The sequence below is a fragment of the Spea bombifrons genome, chromosome 5, assembly GCF_027358695.1.
Source record: "Spea bombifrons isolate aSpeBom1 chromosome 5, aSpeBom1.2.pri, whole genome shotgun sequence".
In the NCBI taxonomy this organism is placed as follows: domain Eukaryota; kingdom Metazoa; phylum Chordata; class Amphibia; order Anura; family Pelobatidae; genus Spea; species Spea bombifrons.
In genome coordinates, this window is record NC_071091.1 from 6771585 (window position 1) to 6790060 (window position 18476).

At 39.9% G+C, this 18476-nt stretch overlaps 1 protein-coding gene and 2 long non-coding RNA genes across 3 annotated transcripts in view; 2 read left to right on the plus strand and 1 right to left on the minus strand.

The window, feature by feature from the left end:
- LOC128497937 (uncharacterized) overlaps positions 1 to 5504 on the minus strand; it is a 39273-nt gene extending 33769 nt beyond the window's left edge. The window contains exon 1 of the long non-coding RNA XR_008354362.1: positions 5494 to 5504. This is a non-coding gene — a long non-coding RNA (uncharacterized LOC128497937). The remainder of the gene's footprint in view (positions 1 to 5493) is intronic.
- On the plus strand, positions 4756 to 7632 carry LOC128497936 (uncharacterized). Its single transcript, XR_008354361.1, has 2 exons — positions 4756 to 4830; positions 7447 to 7632. It is a non-coding gene; the product is annotated as an uncharacterized LOC128497936 (long non-coding RNA).
- A 4426-nt stretch (positions 7633 to 12058) lies between these two features.
- On the plus strand, positions 12059 to 18191 carry INSIG1 (insulin induced gene 1). The gene is made up of 6 exons (XM_053467248.1): positions 12059 to 12213; positions 13779 to 14130; positions 16502 to 16626; positions 17159 to 17325; positions 17770 to 17869; positions 17976 to 18191. Exons 2-6 carry the CDS (start codon positions 13797 to 13799, stop codon positions 18003 to 18005), a joined length of 756 nt encoding a protein of 251 aa, XP_053323223.1. The 5' UTR covers positions 12059 to 12213; positions 13779 to 13796; the 3' UTR covers positions 18006 to 18191.
- Positions 18192 to 18476: the final 285 nt, after the last annotated feature.

Below are 18476 nucleotides of genomic sequence, written 5' to 3' on the forward strand. Positions count from 1 at the left end.
TTGTCATACTGTCACGCGTGATGAAAATTGATAACAAATGGTTGTAGCAAATAACTATTGTATTTGTCACATATTACATGATACACCTTCTACACATCAGCAATTGATGTCTAATTGGTTCCAACTACGGCAACTTGGTTCCACTAATTTTAGTGGAAGGGTTTTCCATCACCATAACTTATGTAATGGTATTTCTTGGCTACCCCAAGCCTCAAGTATTAAGCCGGTATCACAACTTCATGCTGACGAGTCCCGTTAACAGCTGGCCATGAGCGGTGATCTGGCTACTGCACTTCTTACCCGGGTTTTGTCTAAAGGCTGTCCTATACAGCGGGCAATTACTCTCAAGGGATCCATGTATGAAATGGATATGGAGGCAAAAGGTGATAATTGTTGACCTTATTTGCATGTGCCTACCCAGAATCCCCTGTGGTTGTGGCAGCACCATGAGATTTCTGAGGGAAAAACAAGCCGTCTGGTGTCTGTAGATGAGTGTTTAATAATGCTTCTACTACCCCCTTAATTTTAGTGGAAGGGTTTTCCATCACCTTTACCCACCATAACTTATGTCCAAACTGATATTTTTAAAAAATGTTTTCTGCATCACTTCCCACATTTGCCACCCATGTACTAAACACTAAATTGCAGGAGGTGTAAAAAAGCAAGTCTACTCTTTCCTGACATCACACATTTTACTCTAATCTGCCTAAAATATGATGAGTTTGTAGTATATATAATTGCATGTGGAGGAGTAAGGGATAGGCAGAGTTGGCCCTGTATAATGTATACTATAGTCAATGACATGAAATCTTTCATCAACCCTCAATTCAATTAGTCCAAAAATTGTAGATTCCAGACCTGAGATCCTTGAAACAGCTCTTAGCTCTTGGTGGAATAAAAGGTGTTAACAAATAAGTAGATCAGTATTCCTTAACACGTGATATATGTGCTTAAATTAAGAAAATTTGAAATATATAAACAAATAATAAAATGTAATAACCCCCCCCATACTGTACTGCAGGACCCAGCCTAAGTATTCCTCCAAATGTAATCAGAAGAAGGGGCGCATGTACATAGGGAGAAAACAAAAATTCCTCAATAGTGTAATATGATTGGAAAAAGCAGACTAGAGATACTACTGATTGTAAAAAAAAAAAAATTAATATATTCTTGAAATCTATAAAAATAAAAGCAGCAATTGTGCGGTATATTCCAGCTTCATACACTTTAAATACTAAAACCACTTACAAGACATGGTGGCATAACTAAGAAGTCATGCAAACAAATCCAATACTGGTAAGAAGATATAAAAAGCTGGTGATGTGATCCTTCGGATGGAAGTCTCTTGACGCGTTTCGCCGGTTTCTCCCAGCTTCTTCAGGAGAGTGTCGTCAATCAAAAGGAAAAAAATTGTGTTACCTTAAACTAAAGACTAAGATTAGTACATTACAAAAAAAAATCACATATAGAATAAAAGAGAGACGCGATTCAAAATATTCAAAGGTCAGGAGCAAAGCAAATAAACAACCCTGTGTTACCAGATCCCAGGTTAAAAACCTTTCGGAAATAGTTCACAGTGAGAAAAACACTGTGTATTGGTAAAAAGACTTGTCCTTAGAGGTCTTGTTATCCAAGTGGCTGTGCATTTTTGGCATTTTTTTCTTATAATAGCCTTAAGAAGCAGTAACAAGGTAGACATTATCCTTTTGTAAATCGTATACGAGTCCACACTCATTAGAGGCTTCAGGTCAGCAGCTATTCAATAAATACCTAAAGAGGCAGGGCTTTCGATAAAGCAACACAATTCAGAATTAATGCCAATTTGGGACGGTCCAGTTTCATTGGCGTGGAGAAAAAAAGGCCAGGATCTGTTCCATTTTGCTTTAATCCATTAATAACCTGAATGTAAACTTCATGACAATTATTAAATCACATTGAATATAGGACGTTTGATGACACTACACGATCTTGATTTTGCTAATAACAGATAAGATTCATGGAAACCCCTGCTTGAACACAGATATCAATTCAAGGTATCTTATTTTCATTATTCTGTACTACCTTTAGTGGGTTACTGGTATTTTATATCATGTGAATATGAAAGAGGACTGTGTTATGAAGTGTCAAAAAAGAGGAGCAAAAACTTACCAGACACGACTCTTCAACTCACAAAATATCAGATATCGTTATATATCTGTGTCAATGTTGTTACTGTATTATTTACTTCACTTTTTACATATCATAGAGTAAGGCTACTTTTGGGATATGCCTAGGAATTCCTCTCCCAGGGTATAAACCTCCTGCCATCTCGGGTGCACTTTGTCCATCCAGCATCTTAAATTACTTTCAGATCTCCAAGAGAACTTTAGTTAGGAGAGCATGGAAGTCTTCATTTTTAGAACCCTCTTGCTCGAAAACTAGTACCCACTTTAATTAGGAAGGGAAAGTCAACAAAATAGCAAACATTGTTTGATAAAGCACAAAACATAGGGTGAACAGAATTACAGTTACCAGAATCGAACTAGGTTCCCTATATCAAATGTATGTAACATGTTCATGTCAATATTTATGCAACATTTATGGTTTTTAAATGTATCAGTATTCACTATACTTGTCGGACTGCTTGGCTACCAGGTGGCTGCCGTCACATCCTGGTTCAGTTAATGAACATGAGCAGTGAGGCATGTCTGCACGTATGCAAAAGTTCTATGTGGGTGCTTACATTGGACGCTAATGTATTCTATATGATGGGTGGGCTATCACAGGTTTGCTCCAGCCATTCTAGGCAGAACCCCCCCATATGCATTTTCACCTTTGTTGGGGGTGAAAAAATACTAATTTCAACAGAAATATTTTTGTGTCACTAACTGACTGCTTCAAAAATCGTCGGACAACAGAGGAAAAGGATTGGAACTGCAGCTCTGTAGCTGCAACTTCTTCCTAAGGTAAGTGTTTTTTTTTTTTTTTTTTAAAGATGCATTTTAAAAAACTCATATTAAACACAAGGAGGGCAAAATAGTTTAAATATAAAATAAAATTATGTTTAAAATAGAGCATAACTCTTTTGTATAGGTTTTAAGCCATAATACAATCTTTATGATATATATATATATATATATATATATATGTCAGATATAACGTTTAGTATACTATAAGCGCTTTATGACTGATGACGTACTAGGTACACCATAAATGATGGTCCTACAGGGACCGCGCCATCGTGATCGCAGGGGCATGACTATGGCAGACCACTCCATGACCCGAACAGGGTCACAAAATGAACACATAGAAAAAGTCTAACCCAAATTTGTATTGTGAACCAATTCCATTTCAATTGGTAGGCCAAAAATCACATAATTAAGGTTAAATACTATGTACCTGTACAGCGCTTGGATGGATGAATTACCGCTTATAATGGCAAATCCAAAGTGCGTACTAATAATTTATTGGCTACAGCACATGGGGCGAGACTTAAAAAAACATGAACATGATTTTGCAATGCCCTTGTGAAATATTGAGAGGAATGCTGGCAAATCAGCAAGTATTAGGAAATAAAATGCTTAAGTCTGCTGAAAAACATTGTTCAAAAGCGATGTAAGCATAACAGATGCCAGCATGTCACATGATAATTTACATCTCACAACTTCTTTTATTAGAGGCAAACATAAGATCTAATAGAGAATAAAAAAAACCATTTTCATATTCAAAGTAATTTATCCAATGACATAGAAGTTATCGTAAGGCCATAAAACACCTAAAATAATTTATAAAACCCCTAGTCACATCCTATAACAAAAGAGGTGATAATCTTCACAAGGCTGGCCAGTCATGGGTTTTAAGGGCTACATGGAAGGCAAGGGAAATATTTACTGATATTCATCTCTTTTTCTTTCCATGTCTATCTTACAAAGTCTTCTTTAAACATTTTTAGGGTGCCTCTGTCTTACTACAGAGGGGTCCTTGAAATGTAAATATTCAGGAGAAAAAAGCCAGCTCTCCCTTTCACCGTAACCTATAAATACCACTCGACCTAATGCTAAAATTGTTGTTGACAAATATAAAAGGTCAAAAGTCCAACTAAATTAGTAAGCTAATGCTGCAGGAATATTTTGTTAATGCCAAGTATACCAGCTATGCAGACTACCCTGTTATTAAAATAATTAATACAACAATTAAAAAAAAGATTTTGATTTATTTTGAGCCAGACTTTTTCTAATTTAATTTTCTAATTTAACCCATCAAAACTATATACGGGTATATTGGGGTTTTTTCAGCAGAAGTTCAAGTTTTTATGGGTAAACTTGGGGTCTAGTCTGCTAAATTTATCAGTGCATTCTTAAATTTTGCAGACCAGTCAGAATTAACCACATGCTGTACTGGGAACTGAGTGAGATGTGAGAACAGGCAAAATTTCTCTCTACAATGAAAATAAACACTCTAATCAATTAAAAAAACTATAATAATTTTGGTTTTCGTAGTTGTTTACGCTACTCAAAAATAGTACATAAACTCCATGTAAGTGTCATAATGCCATAAATGACAGGGCAAAATTAGGCAGAACCCTTTTCTACAATGCCTTCTTTTTTTTTTGAAGATCTTTAAAATATGGTTGAAAATGTTCACATCCCTCTACCTGCCAACACAAGCACTGCACGTTTAATGTTGTGGTTAGGTGTAGTGGCTCACTGTAAGTTGCCATAACTAACGGTATACCAGCCAGATTTGCCCTTACTTGGCTTGGCAACAACATTTTTCTTCTTCAAGCTATACTTAAGCACTTGGACCTGATTACAGTCCATTCCTGGTATTATTGTTGGACCAATAGCTCAGGTAATGTGGCTTGCCCTTCTCTTGCTATACCTCTTGCTATCCTTCTACCGGCCAGTTACCGGTTATTTAGATATACAAAAATATGCAGACTTCTTTCACGTGTAATATGCTTATATTGCAACATGTATAGACATCTTTCCCCACTGCCTTGTACTTACATAATAAAATGTTGCGAAAGTATAAAAATAAGACTCCTACCGAATGGCTGCCCCAGGCGATGGGAGAGAAACCATAGGAATGCAGGAATAAAAAAAAAAATTCTTATTTAACCCCTTTATAACAACTGAGTGCCAGGCACGTCACGGAAAAAACATCCAGTTGGTGACAATTGATGTGCCTGGCACATCATGACTTTAAAAGTGTGTAGAAAGTGAGCTATGATCACACCGAAAAATCACCCCACAAGCACCACTGAGAGAATTTGCCTCTCGCAAGATGGTGGCCTGAGAACTAGGCAGGTTGAAAAAGGTACTGCATCCCACCATGCAAGTCAATGGAGCCCTGCTTTCTAATCACAATGTGATTAGTAAAATAAAAAAAAAAAATAAGAAATGTAACAATTGTTTAAAAAAAAAATCGGTAACATGTGAAAATAATTCACCACTGATGTCACCATCCAGTTTCAACAAAGTGTAAAAAAAAGAAAGCTAAATATACACTCACTGGCCACTTTATTAGGTACACCTTGCTAGTACCGGGTTGGACCCCTTTTTGCCTTCAGAACTGCCTTCATTCTTCGTGGCATACTTTCTACAAGGTGCTGGAAACATTCAGAGATTTTGGTCCATATGGACATGATGGCATCACGCTGTTGCTGCAGATTTGTCGGCCATCCATGATGCGAATGTTCCGTTCCACCACATCCCAAAGGTGCTCTATTGGATTGAGATCTGGTGACTGTGGAGGTCATTGGAGTTCAGTGACCTCATTATCATGTTCAAGAAACCAGTTTGATGTGAGCTTTTATTTAACCCCTTTATAACAACTGAGTGCCAGGCACGTCACGGAAAAAACATCCAGTTGGTGACAATTGATGTGCCTGGCACATCATGACTTTAAAAGTGTGTAGAAAGTGAGCTATGATCACACCGAAAAATCACCCCACAATGCACTGTGATCACTCCGTAGAGTGGTCACAAGCACCACTGAGAGAATTTGCCTCTCGCAAGATGGTGGCCTGAGAACTAGGCAGGTTGAAAAAGGTACTGCATCCCACCATGCAAGTCAATGGAGCCCTGCTTTCTAATCACAATGTGATTAGTAAAATAAAAAAAAAAATAAGAAATGTAACAATTGTTTAAAAAAAAAATCGGTAACATGTGAAAATAATTCACCACTGATGTCACCATCCAGTTTCAACAAAGTGTAAAAAAAAGAAAGCTAAATATACACTCACTGGCCACTTTATTAGGTACACCTTGCTAGTACCGGGTTGGACCCCTTTTTGCCTTCAGAACTGCCTTCATTCTTCGTGGCATACTTTCTACAAGGTGCTGGAAACATTCAGAGATTTTGGTCCATATGGACATGATGGCATCACGCTGTTGCTGCAGATTTGTCGGCCATCCATGATGCGAATGTTCCGTTCCACCACATCCCAAAGGTGCTCTATTGGATTGAGATCTGGTGACTGTGGAGGTCATTGGAGTTCAGTGACCTCATTATCATGTTCAAGAAACCAGTTTGATGTGAGCTTTGTGACACGGTGCATTACCCTGCTGGAAGTAGCCATAAGAAGATGGGTACACTGTGCTCATAAAGGGATGGACATGATCAGCAACAATACTCAGGAAGGCTGTCGGATTTAAACGATGCTCAGTTGGTACTAAGGGGCCCAACGTGTACCAAGAAAATGCCCCCCACGCCATTACACCACCTCCACCAGCCTGAACCGTTGATACAAGGCAGGATGGGTCCCTGCTTTCATGTTGTTTTTACGCCTGAGTCTGGCCCTGCATCTGAATGTCGCAACTGGAATCGAGACTCATCAGACCAAGCAATGTTCTTCCAGTCTTCCATTGTCCAATTTTGGTGAGCCTGTGCGAATTGTAGCCACAGTTTCCTGTTCTTAGCTGACAGGACTGGCATCCGGTGTGGTCTTCTCAGGACAAATAGTAGACTCTATTTAGCAGTTTTTTCATTAGCTTTTGCAGATGAGTTAAAAGGTCTTCTTGTCCTAAAAAAAAATATCAATATATAACTTGTGTGGGTTCAGTAAATGAGAAAGAAGAAAATGACAGCTAAACACGAGCACTGCAAAAAATGTTAAAACAGCCATTGTCACAAAGGGTTCAAAAAAATAAAATCAGCCATTGTCACAAAGGGGTTAAGGTCATTTGAATACAAAAAGATACTTAGATTGCTGAAAAAATCAATTGAATGACTTGTGGCTAAACGTTTTCTTTTAATTATCTGGAACTAAAGTAGTTTATGATATAAAAGTAGACTTTTACCTGTAGACGATCATACTTTGTTGTGTTGTAATTGCTTTTCGTTATTTACATTTACAACTTCTCAGCCAATTCAGAGTCACCTGAGGAGACACACCTACCACTTGTGTTTTTCCTTCTCGGATGACCTCGATTAGCCTGACTTTTATTTACCCATCTTTTCTAGTCCACGCTGCAAAACAGGATCTAGCGAACAGAGAATGGACTCCAATCAGCTGTCTCCTTCATCTGAAGACAAAAACATACCAATGGCAATCTATCTCCTGATAGTACACACCCTCAGGATATAGCTTTCACATCAGTTATTATCAGCAACAGATTTCAAAATGAATAATAAATCTATTGAAACTGATGCTTTCTGTTTAATTTCATGCACTTAATTCACACGGCGCAATATCTGTTTCCATATGCCAGCCAGAGCGCTACTGAAAGGGTGGTGGATAACTAGAATAGCCTTCCGGCAAAAGTGGTAGAGATGTGATGGAGTCAGGCAGTGTAAGGGTGCCGCAAAAACTCTTCTGCACGGAAGACAAAGCCGAGAAACAAATAGGATTTAAGATCAGTAGGAGGAAAAATGTCCAGACTAACTAAATGGCCCTTATCTGCTGTCATATTCTTTGCTTCTGTGTGAAAGTTCGTGGATCTCAGGGAACAGACTGCCCATTATGTTCCTAGTTCCCGCACCTCTAATGTTATTCTGTTAATGTAAGTAGTCTGGGGTTGAATGGCGATCACGAGCTGGCCGGTACTTTAAGGCCAGCGGCTGCTAGATGACGTAAGCGTGGCTCATATGGAGCCGTGACAGCAGCAAATACTCACAAACAGCATAAAAACTATTCTTGCACTACTGGCTCCCCGACTCTGAGGACAGCAACACAGCTTTAACTAACTGCAAGATCTGGCCTTTCTTCACCTATTAGTCACCCTCCGCAGTTCCATAGAGAATTCGATCGGTTGTAAAGCGTTAAAACAACTTTTCATACTCTGTACCAGAATAATTTTTATACATAGCCTTTAATATGATCACCATTTATTCAGATTTCTATTGCAATGTAAAGCAGAACCTCATCATCCACTGACTCAGAACATCACCACGTAACGATGAATTATTATTATAGAGTCAGACAACAAAACACAGACACCTTGCAGGATATACAACTCAGTGTCTATTTCAAGAATATATTGTCAACGACAATATGAGTAACAGGAGTTAACACCTTTTTAAGAAAGACAAATTATGTCGGAGTGACTTAATTGCCTGCTATGAAGAGGTGAGTAAATATATAAATAGGGGTGTTGTAGTGGATGTGACACCCAGCAGGTTATTGGACAGATTGAAAGAGATGGGTTTAGGGATTAATGCTAGCACTTGGGTCGAAAGCTGACAAAAAAAGAGCTCACAGAGTTGTTGTTAATCGGTAATTCTGCAGTTAGGCAAGAGTTCTAAGTGAAAGAAAGACGTGACAGGCGGGGGATATGATAGAAACATTTAAATACTTAATGGGAGTCAACATGATAAAGGAATAGAGCTTATTTAAAGAACTATTACCACAAGAGGATATAGTCTTGAGGTAGAGGTCCAAAGGTTTAAAAGTACCATCAGGAAATATTACTTTACTGAAAGGGTAGTAGATGCATGGTATGGCCTTCCAGCAGAAGTGGTAGATGTTAATAAAGCAAAGGCGTTTAAGCAAGGATGGGAACGGCATAGACCTAAGCTAGATATAGAACAAGGCCAGGGACTGAGGAAAGCACTCAGAGGTTGGTCAGACTGGATGGGCCGAATGGTTCTTATCTGCCATCACTTTCTATGTTTCTAAGTGAGGTACCTCAGGGTTCTGCACTTCCTCCATTCTATTTTATGGGTTTATTAATGATCTTGTTGTGGGTATTAAGGACAGGTGTTTTTTTAAACAAAAATATCCCATATTTGCTTGATTATAAGATAAAAAACATTTCAGATTTTTTTTATTTTTAATCTCAGATCTGCGGCACTGGAAGCCTAGAGGCTTGTCGCTCACCCTCACTCATGCTTGCTCACACTCTCATTAACTCTCTCTCTTAATGTCTCCCTTCCTTCTCCGTCGACAGCTTCCGTATACCCGTCTCCTTTTCCGCAGCTCCGCTTCTTCTCTTGTCTCTTTTCGTTCTACTGTCTTCTTTCTTCTTCTGCTTCTCCCCGGTATCAGCTCTGTTATCCAGGTACTTCTGCAAAAAGACAGAGCCTCCGCGCACACTCTCTCTTATGATTGAAGGAATAGGGAAAAGGCTGTGCCCCTGCCGTGGCTTCGCCCTTTTGCGGATGTACTCCAAGATGCTAGAATATTGCAGACAGATTCATGGAGAAAGAGAAGTGTTTCTGCACCTCTTATAGATGCCACTTACATCAGGTAGACAAATGCAAAGTTATACGTTATGGGAGAGCAAAATAATGAGCAAATTACATCCCGAATGCAGTTGCGCTACGGAAATCATCAAATAAAAAGTATTTGGGAATAATTGTAGACAATAAACTTAGAATACAAAATATGATATTGTCAAGTTCAAAAATATAACGTATCCTCTTTAAGGCAACAGAAAGACCCACGTTGAATATCCTGCAAAAATCCAAAAAAAATAAAAATGGTGTTATTTAACTTGAAAAAGGTGAATTTACTGTATAAGGGAAATGTAACACCTTAGTAATAAAGAAGGACTAGTAAAGATGCATTTAATTGTTAAATTAGAGCCACTATAATGACACGAAACAGATACATAATAGATTGGGCCATTCAGATTTGTATGTATTTCAATTTTAACAAAATTTGTGATTTTCGTTAATTAGTTTGAATGCCTAAAAACCATTAGGGACCCCAACGAAACAAAGAAAAACAAAGTAAAGAGCTCCGAATTTTCGTTTGAATTTTTTTGCCCTCTCACTCATCATTCACACTCTCTCTCAATGTCTCCCTACATTCTCCACCGACTGCTTTGGTGTCTCTTTCTCCTTTCCCGCAACTCTTTATATAAGTTCACTGGGAGGACTGAATTACGAAGACAGAGGACAGGTTCCTAGAGAAGTAGACGAAGAAAGAAGACACGGGGAGAAGTGGATGAAGAGAACAATAATAGAAGAGAAGAAGAAGTCGGCAGAGAAGGTAGGGGGACACTGAGAGAGAGTGAATAAGAGAGCGTGAGAGTGTTAGAGTGACAATTAACTTTACCGAATGGGAAAAAGCCCCCCGAATGTCTTCGGAACCAAAAGGGCAGAAAAATATCTGAAACAAGTCTCACACATGATGACGACAAACTGGTGACCTGCTAACACACCAAGAATTTAAACATTTTCAAGTAAGTTAGTGATAGCTGTCCTTCAAAGTATTCCTGATTTTAGGAACGGGGCAACGACATCCTCCAATGATGTCAGAAGGCACGAAGCTGTGTATTGCCGAAAATAGGGCCACAATTTGCTGTGACATCAGTGAGCAGGCAGCATTTGCGCCCAATGGCGGGAGGCGAGGGCTCCGTACTGACGCGGCGCCACCTTGCCGCACCGAGCTCTGTGTGCGCGGGGAGGCTGGAAGTAAAACTTTGGGCAGGGTGATGGGAGTTCTTCTTTAGGGTTCTGTGCAAAATGCTGAGTAAAATGAGCACATTGTTGGCAATAAATAAAAGTAACAGAAATTTTCAGAATGAGTTGTTTTAAATATAACTGCCAGCAGTCCCAAATTTGCTAGAACAGTCCTGACAACTGATTTTATGTCCCATTTATTACCTGCAGCTGTAACTATGGATACTGTCCTTGCTGAAGGAGGGAATGGCATAGAATGCCGTGTCGTTTGACTACTCCATGTAACTTATGCTATCCGGACGCTCCTGGGGCCTCAGACGATGATGTGGTTAAAATGGCAAAGCTCACAGTTAGCACTTGGGGCATTTGAAGACGGCCTTAACTAAGCTCCGCTGCTAGTAACTGTAACTATTTAATGTCAGACATGCTCAAGGTGTTAGTTATCGCATTACTAGACTCAAGACCTCAATCCGTCCTTGGTTTCAACTTCTATTCAGGAGCCATATGCCCGCATGTGTAAATTCTCTCACTGTACTAGCCTCTACCACATCCGCTGGGAAGCTGTTCCACTTATGTACCACCCCGTCAGTAAAGTAAAACTTCCTTAGATTCCTTACATTGAGAGCATTCGGCATTTTCAGTTTCACACTGGAGCTCTTTTTTTTTTTGCACAGGGAGGAATAACACCCAAAAGGGTTTAATGCCCTAGGTCAGCTGAGTTTGTAGGTAAATGGCTTCCATAACGCAGGTATTATTTTTGGAACCGGTGAGGATGTACCGGTGATTGAACTCGGGATCAATAAACTTAGGTCACGACTGGAAGTCAGGTCACCAAATGGCTGACTGGAGGATGGCGGGAGCGCACGTCCGACGGGCTGGAGCCAGTGGGCGCGAGAGAGCGCGCGCGTGCACCCCCAGCCTGCCAATGCGGGAATCTCGCGCCGCCGGGCCCACTTGTTATGATTCTGTTCATTTTTTTTTTTCTTCTTCACTGCGAGAGAACGTGAGGGGTAGGTGCGTGGTGTGTCCGCTACGTCATATGGGCAGCCCGCCGCTGATTGGCTGACGGCGCCTCACCAGACACACGTGTTGTTTTCGGTCTAGGCAGCTGCAGGCATTGTCGCCCCCTCCCCTTCCTTTCCCTTCCCCTGCTCCTAACTGTCTAAGTCACTTGAGGAGAGCAGAGGGCGTGGCTGCGGTGGAGGGGCGGGGCTAGTAGCGGCTGGTCGGGAATCCGTCCCTTCGTATTTAAGCAGAGCTCGGATGCTGCTGTGGAGGAAATCGGTATCCGGGGAAAAGGGCAAAAGTTTATCAAGTGAACAGTAGCTTCTGTCTGCTTTCTGAGGAGTAACGAGCAGCTATTACCCCGACTGTGCAGCGCTGGTGAGTATGGCAGAGGGGCATACGGTTAATGTCATGAGGAGGGTATATATGGGATGCTGGGTGAAGGACATTGAGGGTAGATAGATGGGTAATGCTGCTGGTTGAGGGGGTATGTTTGTCTACAGCTAATTCTGCCTGCTGAGCTGGCATTGGGGTACACAGAGGGGTAATTCTGCCTGCTGAGCTGGCATTGGGGTACACAGAGGGGTAATTCTGCCTGCTGAGTTGGCACTGGGGTACACAGAGGGGTAATTCTGCCTGCTGAGTTGGCACTGGGGTACACAGAGGGGTAATTTTGCCTGCTGAGCTGGCACTGGGGTACACAGAGGGGTAATTCTGCCTGCTAAGGCCATACTGGGTTATTGATGGGTAATACTGCTCTGTAAGGGGATTGTGATGGGCAATATGGGGTATTTGGGGAGGGAGTATAACGGGTAATGCTTCTGTGGGTGTTGATGATTTGCCTCCCTGGTAGAGAAAGAGGGCACTGGGGCATGTGCGATATGGATAATACCAACGGCTGGTATTGCCCTCTGTGCATCATCTAGGTAAATACAGTGGGTGCAATAAAGTAAAGGGGCAATTAAGACAGGATGGAGATATAACTGTTTGCTATAGTGATGGCCATGGATGTCTTCCCATTACACATATGGTAAACGCTGTATGTATATTGTATGTATGTGTGTGTGTATATATATATATATATATATATATATATAATATATGTAGTGTGATATATGGCCACGGGGTTATATGGATTAGAGTGCACTCGGTGGTCTGCATGCAGGTACTGGGTGATGAGTCCTTGTATGATCTCAGATGGTATAGAGGCGTCATTGGATTTGCTTTTCTCAAAATTATGTGGGGTAGGTGATTTCTGGGACTACAACTCCCATCAGGCTCACTAGTACTCTATATGATAATTGTCTAATGCAGAGTTGTTGGCAGATGTTTTCGAACGATTGAAACTTGTTTTCTTGTGTGTAAATATGGTAAAGAATTGTAGTTTAAAAAAAAAAAAAAAAAAAACTTTGGGTAAACTCAGGGCACCGGTAACTCGATAGGGCTTGGTAAAAGCCATAAAGTGCAACCAATTGGTGGTAAACATGTGCGGTAAAGGTGCCTGCACAGTGGTAAACAATATAGTTATCATGGAGGCTTACGGCCCCTTACATCAACAAATGGGTGAAGTTGAGTGACATTGCCATGGTTACTAGTCAGTGTTTCTGGTAATTGAGGATATCCGAATGAGTATTTTGGCAAACAATAAAAATCTAATGATTCAGAGACCATGCTGTTCATTGGAGGATAACCACTTGGGTCAATCTGTGTATCGTTTGTCATTCTTGCTACCATTGTTGTCTAATAACCTATTATGCATCGACTCTCCGGTTAATACGTAATACGAGATTCATTCTGACACATCTGTTAATCCTAAACAATTTCCATAAAGTCAGCGGATAGCTGTGGCGGGTCAGAAGTGTTTGAATGGAACATTCTCTGTACTTTTAAGTTATTGTGACTTTAATAACCCTTTTTCTTTTTCTTTTTTTTTTTATCTGCAGTTCCATTGTTTTAAACAAATGCCCAGATTAGAGGAGCACTGCTGGAGTTGCTCTTGCACCCGAGGAAGAGACCAAAACACCACAAAGATCAGCATCTGGCTGGCACATAGAGCTGGAGAAGCCATGTCCTCCCTTAACTCGCTGATCAGTCTTGCCTACACAACTCTAGCCAGCAGCCAAGGCCGCAGCCTCATCCGGCGCAGCGTGGTTCTCTTTGCTGTTGGAGCCTTCCTTGCGTTGGTCCTTAATCTACTACAAATCCAAAGGAATGTAACTCTGTTTCCTGATGAAGTCATCGCCACCATATTTTCTTCTGCATGGTGGGTTCCTCCATGCTGTGGCACTGCAGCTGGTGAGTAGAATACATTCAATCATGACAAAAACTGTATGTAAGTCTTGGTGTCCTCTATGGATTGGACCCATATGCACAAACTGTATATAAGTCTTGGGGTACTCTATGGATTGGAGCCATACGCACTGGGACGTTGCTGCTCATGTTGAGTTTGGGAATCGGTTCAGGAACAGAGGCGTAAGTCCGTAGACTTATAAAGAGAGAAAATAGGTGCCGACAGAAGTATCTCTCGAGATAATGGTGCTGTTTAGTGAACTAATCCCCATCTTGATTCAGTGATGTCATTTCTGAGTAAACTATGTACTGTGTCATGCTCAAGACGACGTGACGGAAATCTTGTAGGATTTGGTATTTATTAACAAGTGACTCTCGAGATTGCTGTAACTAGAACTTCTCTGAAACAGTAAATGATTACCGCGATACCGGCAGAAATCCTTCTCATATCACAAGTGGTTTTTTGAATGGTAATATACCTTCCCAAATGGTCCTCTTTGCGTTTAGAAGCATGCAGGTCCCCATATGCCAGGGTTGTTTGGCCCATTATGAGTAACGTAGCACTTTTTATTAGACAAGCTTCAAATATAAAATCTTAATGTGATCTATGGTCTTCTGGCAAATGTTTTCTTTTAAAGGGACAGTTTAGTGTCCCTGACTCCCCCACACTATCCAAGAATGGCTGACTACTGTAATATGGGTTCGACTTGACACGGAAGTAGTTGTCCTCTTCCTTCTCAATTGTCCAACAATTCTTGCCACTGATTGGCTGCTTGAAGCACTCATTCACTGGCAGGAAAGCACTCCTATTGTAATCAGTGTGTGGGGGGGCTTTCCATGCATTTGCAAAGGGACCACGTAGCTGTCATATGCATTAAAGTGCATATTATGGCTGAAGTCTCTCTTTTAAGAGTTGTTTAAAGGTGCGTTTTCACTTAAACATTAGTTGTTTTCCTCTTTAAAATATCTAGACAGTGAAACATTTTCAGTCACGTGACAGCAAGTCCCTAACTTACAAATGAGTCAAACTTTTGCTTTATTCATCTCTGGGAAGGGTTTAGACATTCAACATTACTAGGAATAATGTTCCTAATGTTGCATTTAGTTGTAACAGCACTTTTTACTGAACCATTCAAAATTAATTTATCATGTTAATTTGAGGACCCCCCCAAGTTATGCTGGACTTTTTAAATTCATAGTTATTAGAAATGGAATAATTGGATCTGTTAGTTTTTAAAAAACTTTAAATAGATGATCAATAAAGTGTAAAATAACTTTCTATTGGTGTTTATAGCTTTCTGAATAGTGGCAATATGTTCCTTAATGAAAAGGAAGACTAAATATATTATTATACTCTTTGTAACCAAGTACAACAGAATCCTTTGATAAATTGGTCTTTTGTGTTGATTAAAACAACTTTTTTCTTTATTGAGATGAGGCAAAGGTTATTTGTTTTTTTTGGGGAGGGGGGGGCTGGGATGATACCTTATCGTCTGGGCAGCTATATCGACATGAATACTATATCTGGATTAGAACAGTTTCTTGTGCTGATTGCAGACGGCTGCTTGGCATAGTCTAGATAGCAGAAGAAACGTAAGCCAGAAAGCTTCTGATTGGCCGACTCCTAAACTGGTGAGCTGGCTGGCTGAGAGCTGATTGGCTGCGTCACTTAACATACCACACTGCCCAAGAAGCGAAAATAAGGAAGTTATCGAGAATAAGTCCTGCTGACTAGCCTCGATGCTGAAAATATCAGCTGGTTTTAAGGAGGGGGTTCTTTAGAGGCCCATTTAGGTCATCGACTAACTTCCACTAATAAAATCCAGCTGTTTTTTTCAGCAAAACATTGGAAACTACAATTTAGACAGCTATGGAAGTAATAACTTTATACAGTATTCTATTTCACTGAAACAGCCTCTCATATTGTAGTAAAAAAAAAAAAAGGGGGTGTCTATAAATTACACTTTTTGTTAATTGTGTACTTGGGTACTGTTCCGTCTGATGCTTGGTTTTAGTTTTTGGGGGTGATCTTAGGTTTAAGATGCATATTGTTGAGATATATCTGCCTTCTACAGGCCTGTGAAATGGTTAAATTTTTAGGTCCGAGATGAGAGAACGCTCTAATGGTTCTGCTAGACCTCCCGGTTTAGGAAAAGAGGCTTTAAAGAGTATGGTAAATAAGAGATATAGGCCTCATTCTCTCTCATATACATCTCTAGAGGTCTCCATTATTCTGAGGCTCCTTTTTATTTTATCATGTCATAAAATGTAAGTGTTTGTAGAGTCGCGTCATAGCCTTTTATAGCATACTATACACACTCTGACTACAGGTAATACGAGGCCATCTACTTAACCCTTTTTTTCTTTTATTTTACAGCTGTGGTCGGTTTGCTGTACCCTTGTATCGACAGCCGTCTTGGAGAACCACACAAGTTCAAGCGTGAATGGGCCAGCGTTATGAGATGCATCGCTGTTTTTGTTGGCATTAACCATGCAAGTGCCGTATCCTTGAACTTATGTGTTACCATCAATTAAAAAAAAAAAAAATAGTAAATAATAAAATTACGCTACCTGCTATTTTACAAACTATACACCTAATACTCGCCCCCTTCAAATGTTTCACAGGTTGAACCTCTGCTAAGTGGCATGAATGCCGGTGGTTAGAGATGAGCCCATCTAGATGTTATAACTGTCTCTTTAAGAGAACATTTACCCAGCAAGATATACACAGCCCATATTAGACTTTTCTTTTCCTTAGTTGAGCCCAAAAGGTTAGGGGGTAGAGCTGATTTCTACAATGTGCGAATAATGCTAAATTATAAGGGATTATATATATATATATATCTCGTTCTGGTTTGATAAGTGGTCTCATCACCGTAGCAACCAATATAACGGTTTCAATTAGCAAGAACATTCCATGCTATGACCAGAATCTTTTTTTCACCTGAAAATCACTTTTTTTTGATCTCTGTTAAAATGTATTTGCATTAACTACTTTTGTATTTATTTCTTCCTTAACCCTGCATTTTATTAGAAACTTGATTTTGCCAACAATGTTCAGCTCTCCCTAACACTGGCAGCCTTGTCTTTGGGTTTGTGGTGGACATTTGACCGTTCCCGGAGTGGTCTGGGGCTTGGCATTACGATAGCCTTTCTCGCAACGCTCATAACTCAGTTTCTTGTCTACAATGGCGTGTACCAGTAAGTCATCTTTCTTTGAAATCCACATACTTAACATCAATCGGTTATAGATCACTTTGCCTCCACTTTACCATTCAGCGTATGTACAGCTTGTGAATTTCTACAGTTGGTATAAGTTAGACATTACATCAGACAACTGATTTGTATTTTGTTTAGTCTACTCGAAACATGCATTGCTGTCTCTATTAGACGTGGTGAGGCTTTGTCCTTGAAAACCTATCCTGAATGTGCTTTGTTAGACTAGTTTCATCAAAGGCTGCATGTGCGACTGGCTTCTAGATCAAGCCCTCTGAAAGCTAGTGGTTCTCTTTAAAGGCTGAATGCATCAGCATGTGTCGGTTTGTCAGTTGAGGCCTAAAACTTTTTTTCTGATAAGCCGCAATGGGCCATATTTCATCTGGAACGATTCTTGGATACAATTCTAATTTCTGCTGTTTGTTTTAGGTACACTTCTCCAGACTTTCTGTACATTCGTTCTTGGCTGCCTTGCATATTCTTTTCTGGTGGTGTCACTGTTGGAAACATAGGACGCCAGTTGGCAATGGTGGTAAGTAGATATTAATCACCCCTTTCTCGATGTATTTTCTTCTGACTCAGATTTTGATGATTTCATTTATTTTAATTCTTATTTTTCTTTTTTTCTATTATAGGGTCCACAGGAAAAAACACACACAGACTAGATGAAAAGGCCAGAATTTGCACCAATGTACAGGGAAATTACTGTCTCTGCCTCTGGAAAAGCATGCAATGTGTTACTGAGTAACACCGAGCACATTTTCAGCTATGAACTGTGAAGACTGTTGCGTTTCTCATTTCTGAATTTTGCATCATAAGGTGTGGAAGAATGTTTTGCTTTTTTTTTTTTTTTTTTTGGCCAATTAATATATATATATATATATATATATATATTTATATATATTTATATATATTTTATATATATATATCTTGCCCATTTTCAAATGCAAGACAAGAAAACATACATTGCATATACCTTATCCTCCATTATTGCTGTAGATGCAGGATCTTGCCTCTCGCAAGGTGGAATAATCAGTTTGATAGCTTCACAAACCAGTATTGCGATACAGTTTAGGAAACTTTTGGATTGTTTGTGTCTGGTAAAAATAAAATGGGTGCAAAGTGCTTTAAAGCAA

What these genes read in the sequence shown, in the direction of transcription:
- INSIG1 (XM_053467248.1), top strand. Translation starts at nt 13,797, where the DNA reads ATGCCCAGATTAGAGGAGCACTGCTGGAGTTGCTCTTGCACCCGAGGA. An exon ending in ATGCTGTGGCACTGCAGCTG is followed by an intron (nt 14,131 to 16,501) that starts GTGAGTAGAATA and finishes TTTATTTTACAG; the next exon opens with CTGTGGTCGGTTTGCTGTAC. An exon ending in GCATTAACCATGCAAGTGCC is followed by an intron (nt 16,627 to 17,158) that starts GTATCCTTGAAC and finishes GCATTTTATTAG; the next exon opens with AAACTTGATTTTGCCAACAA.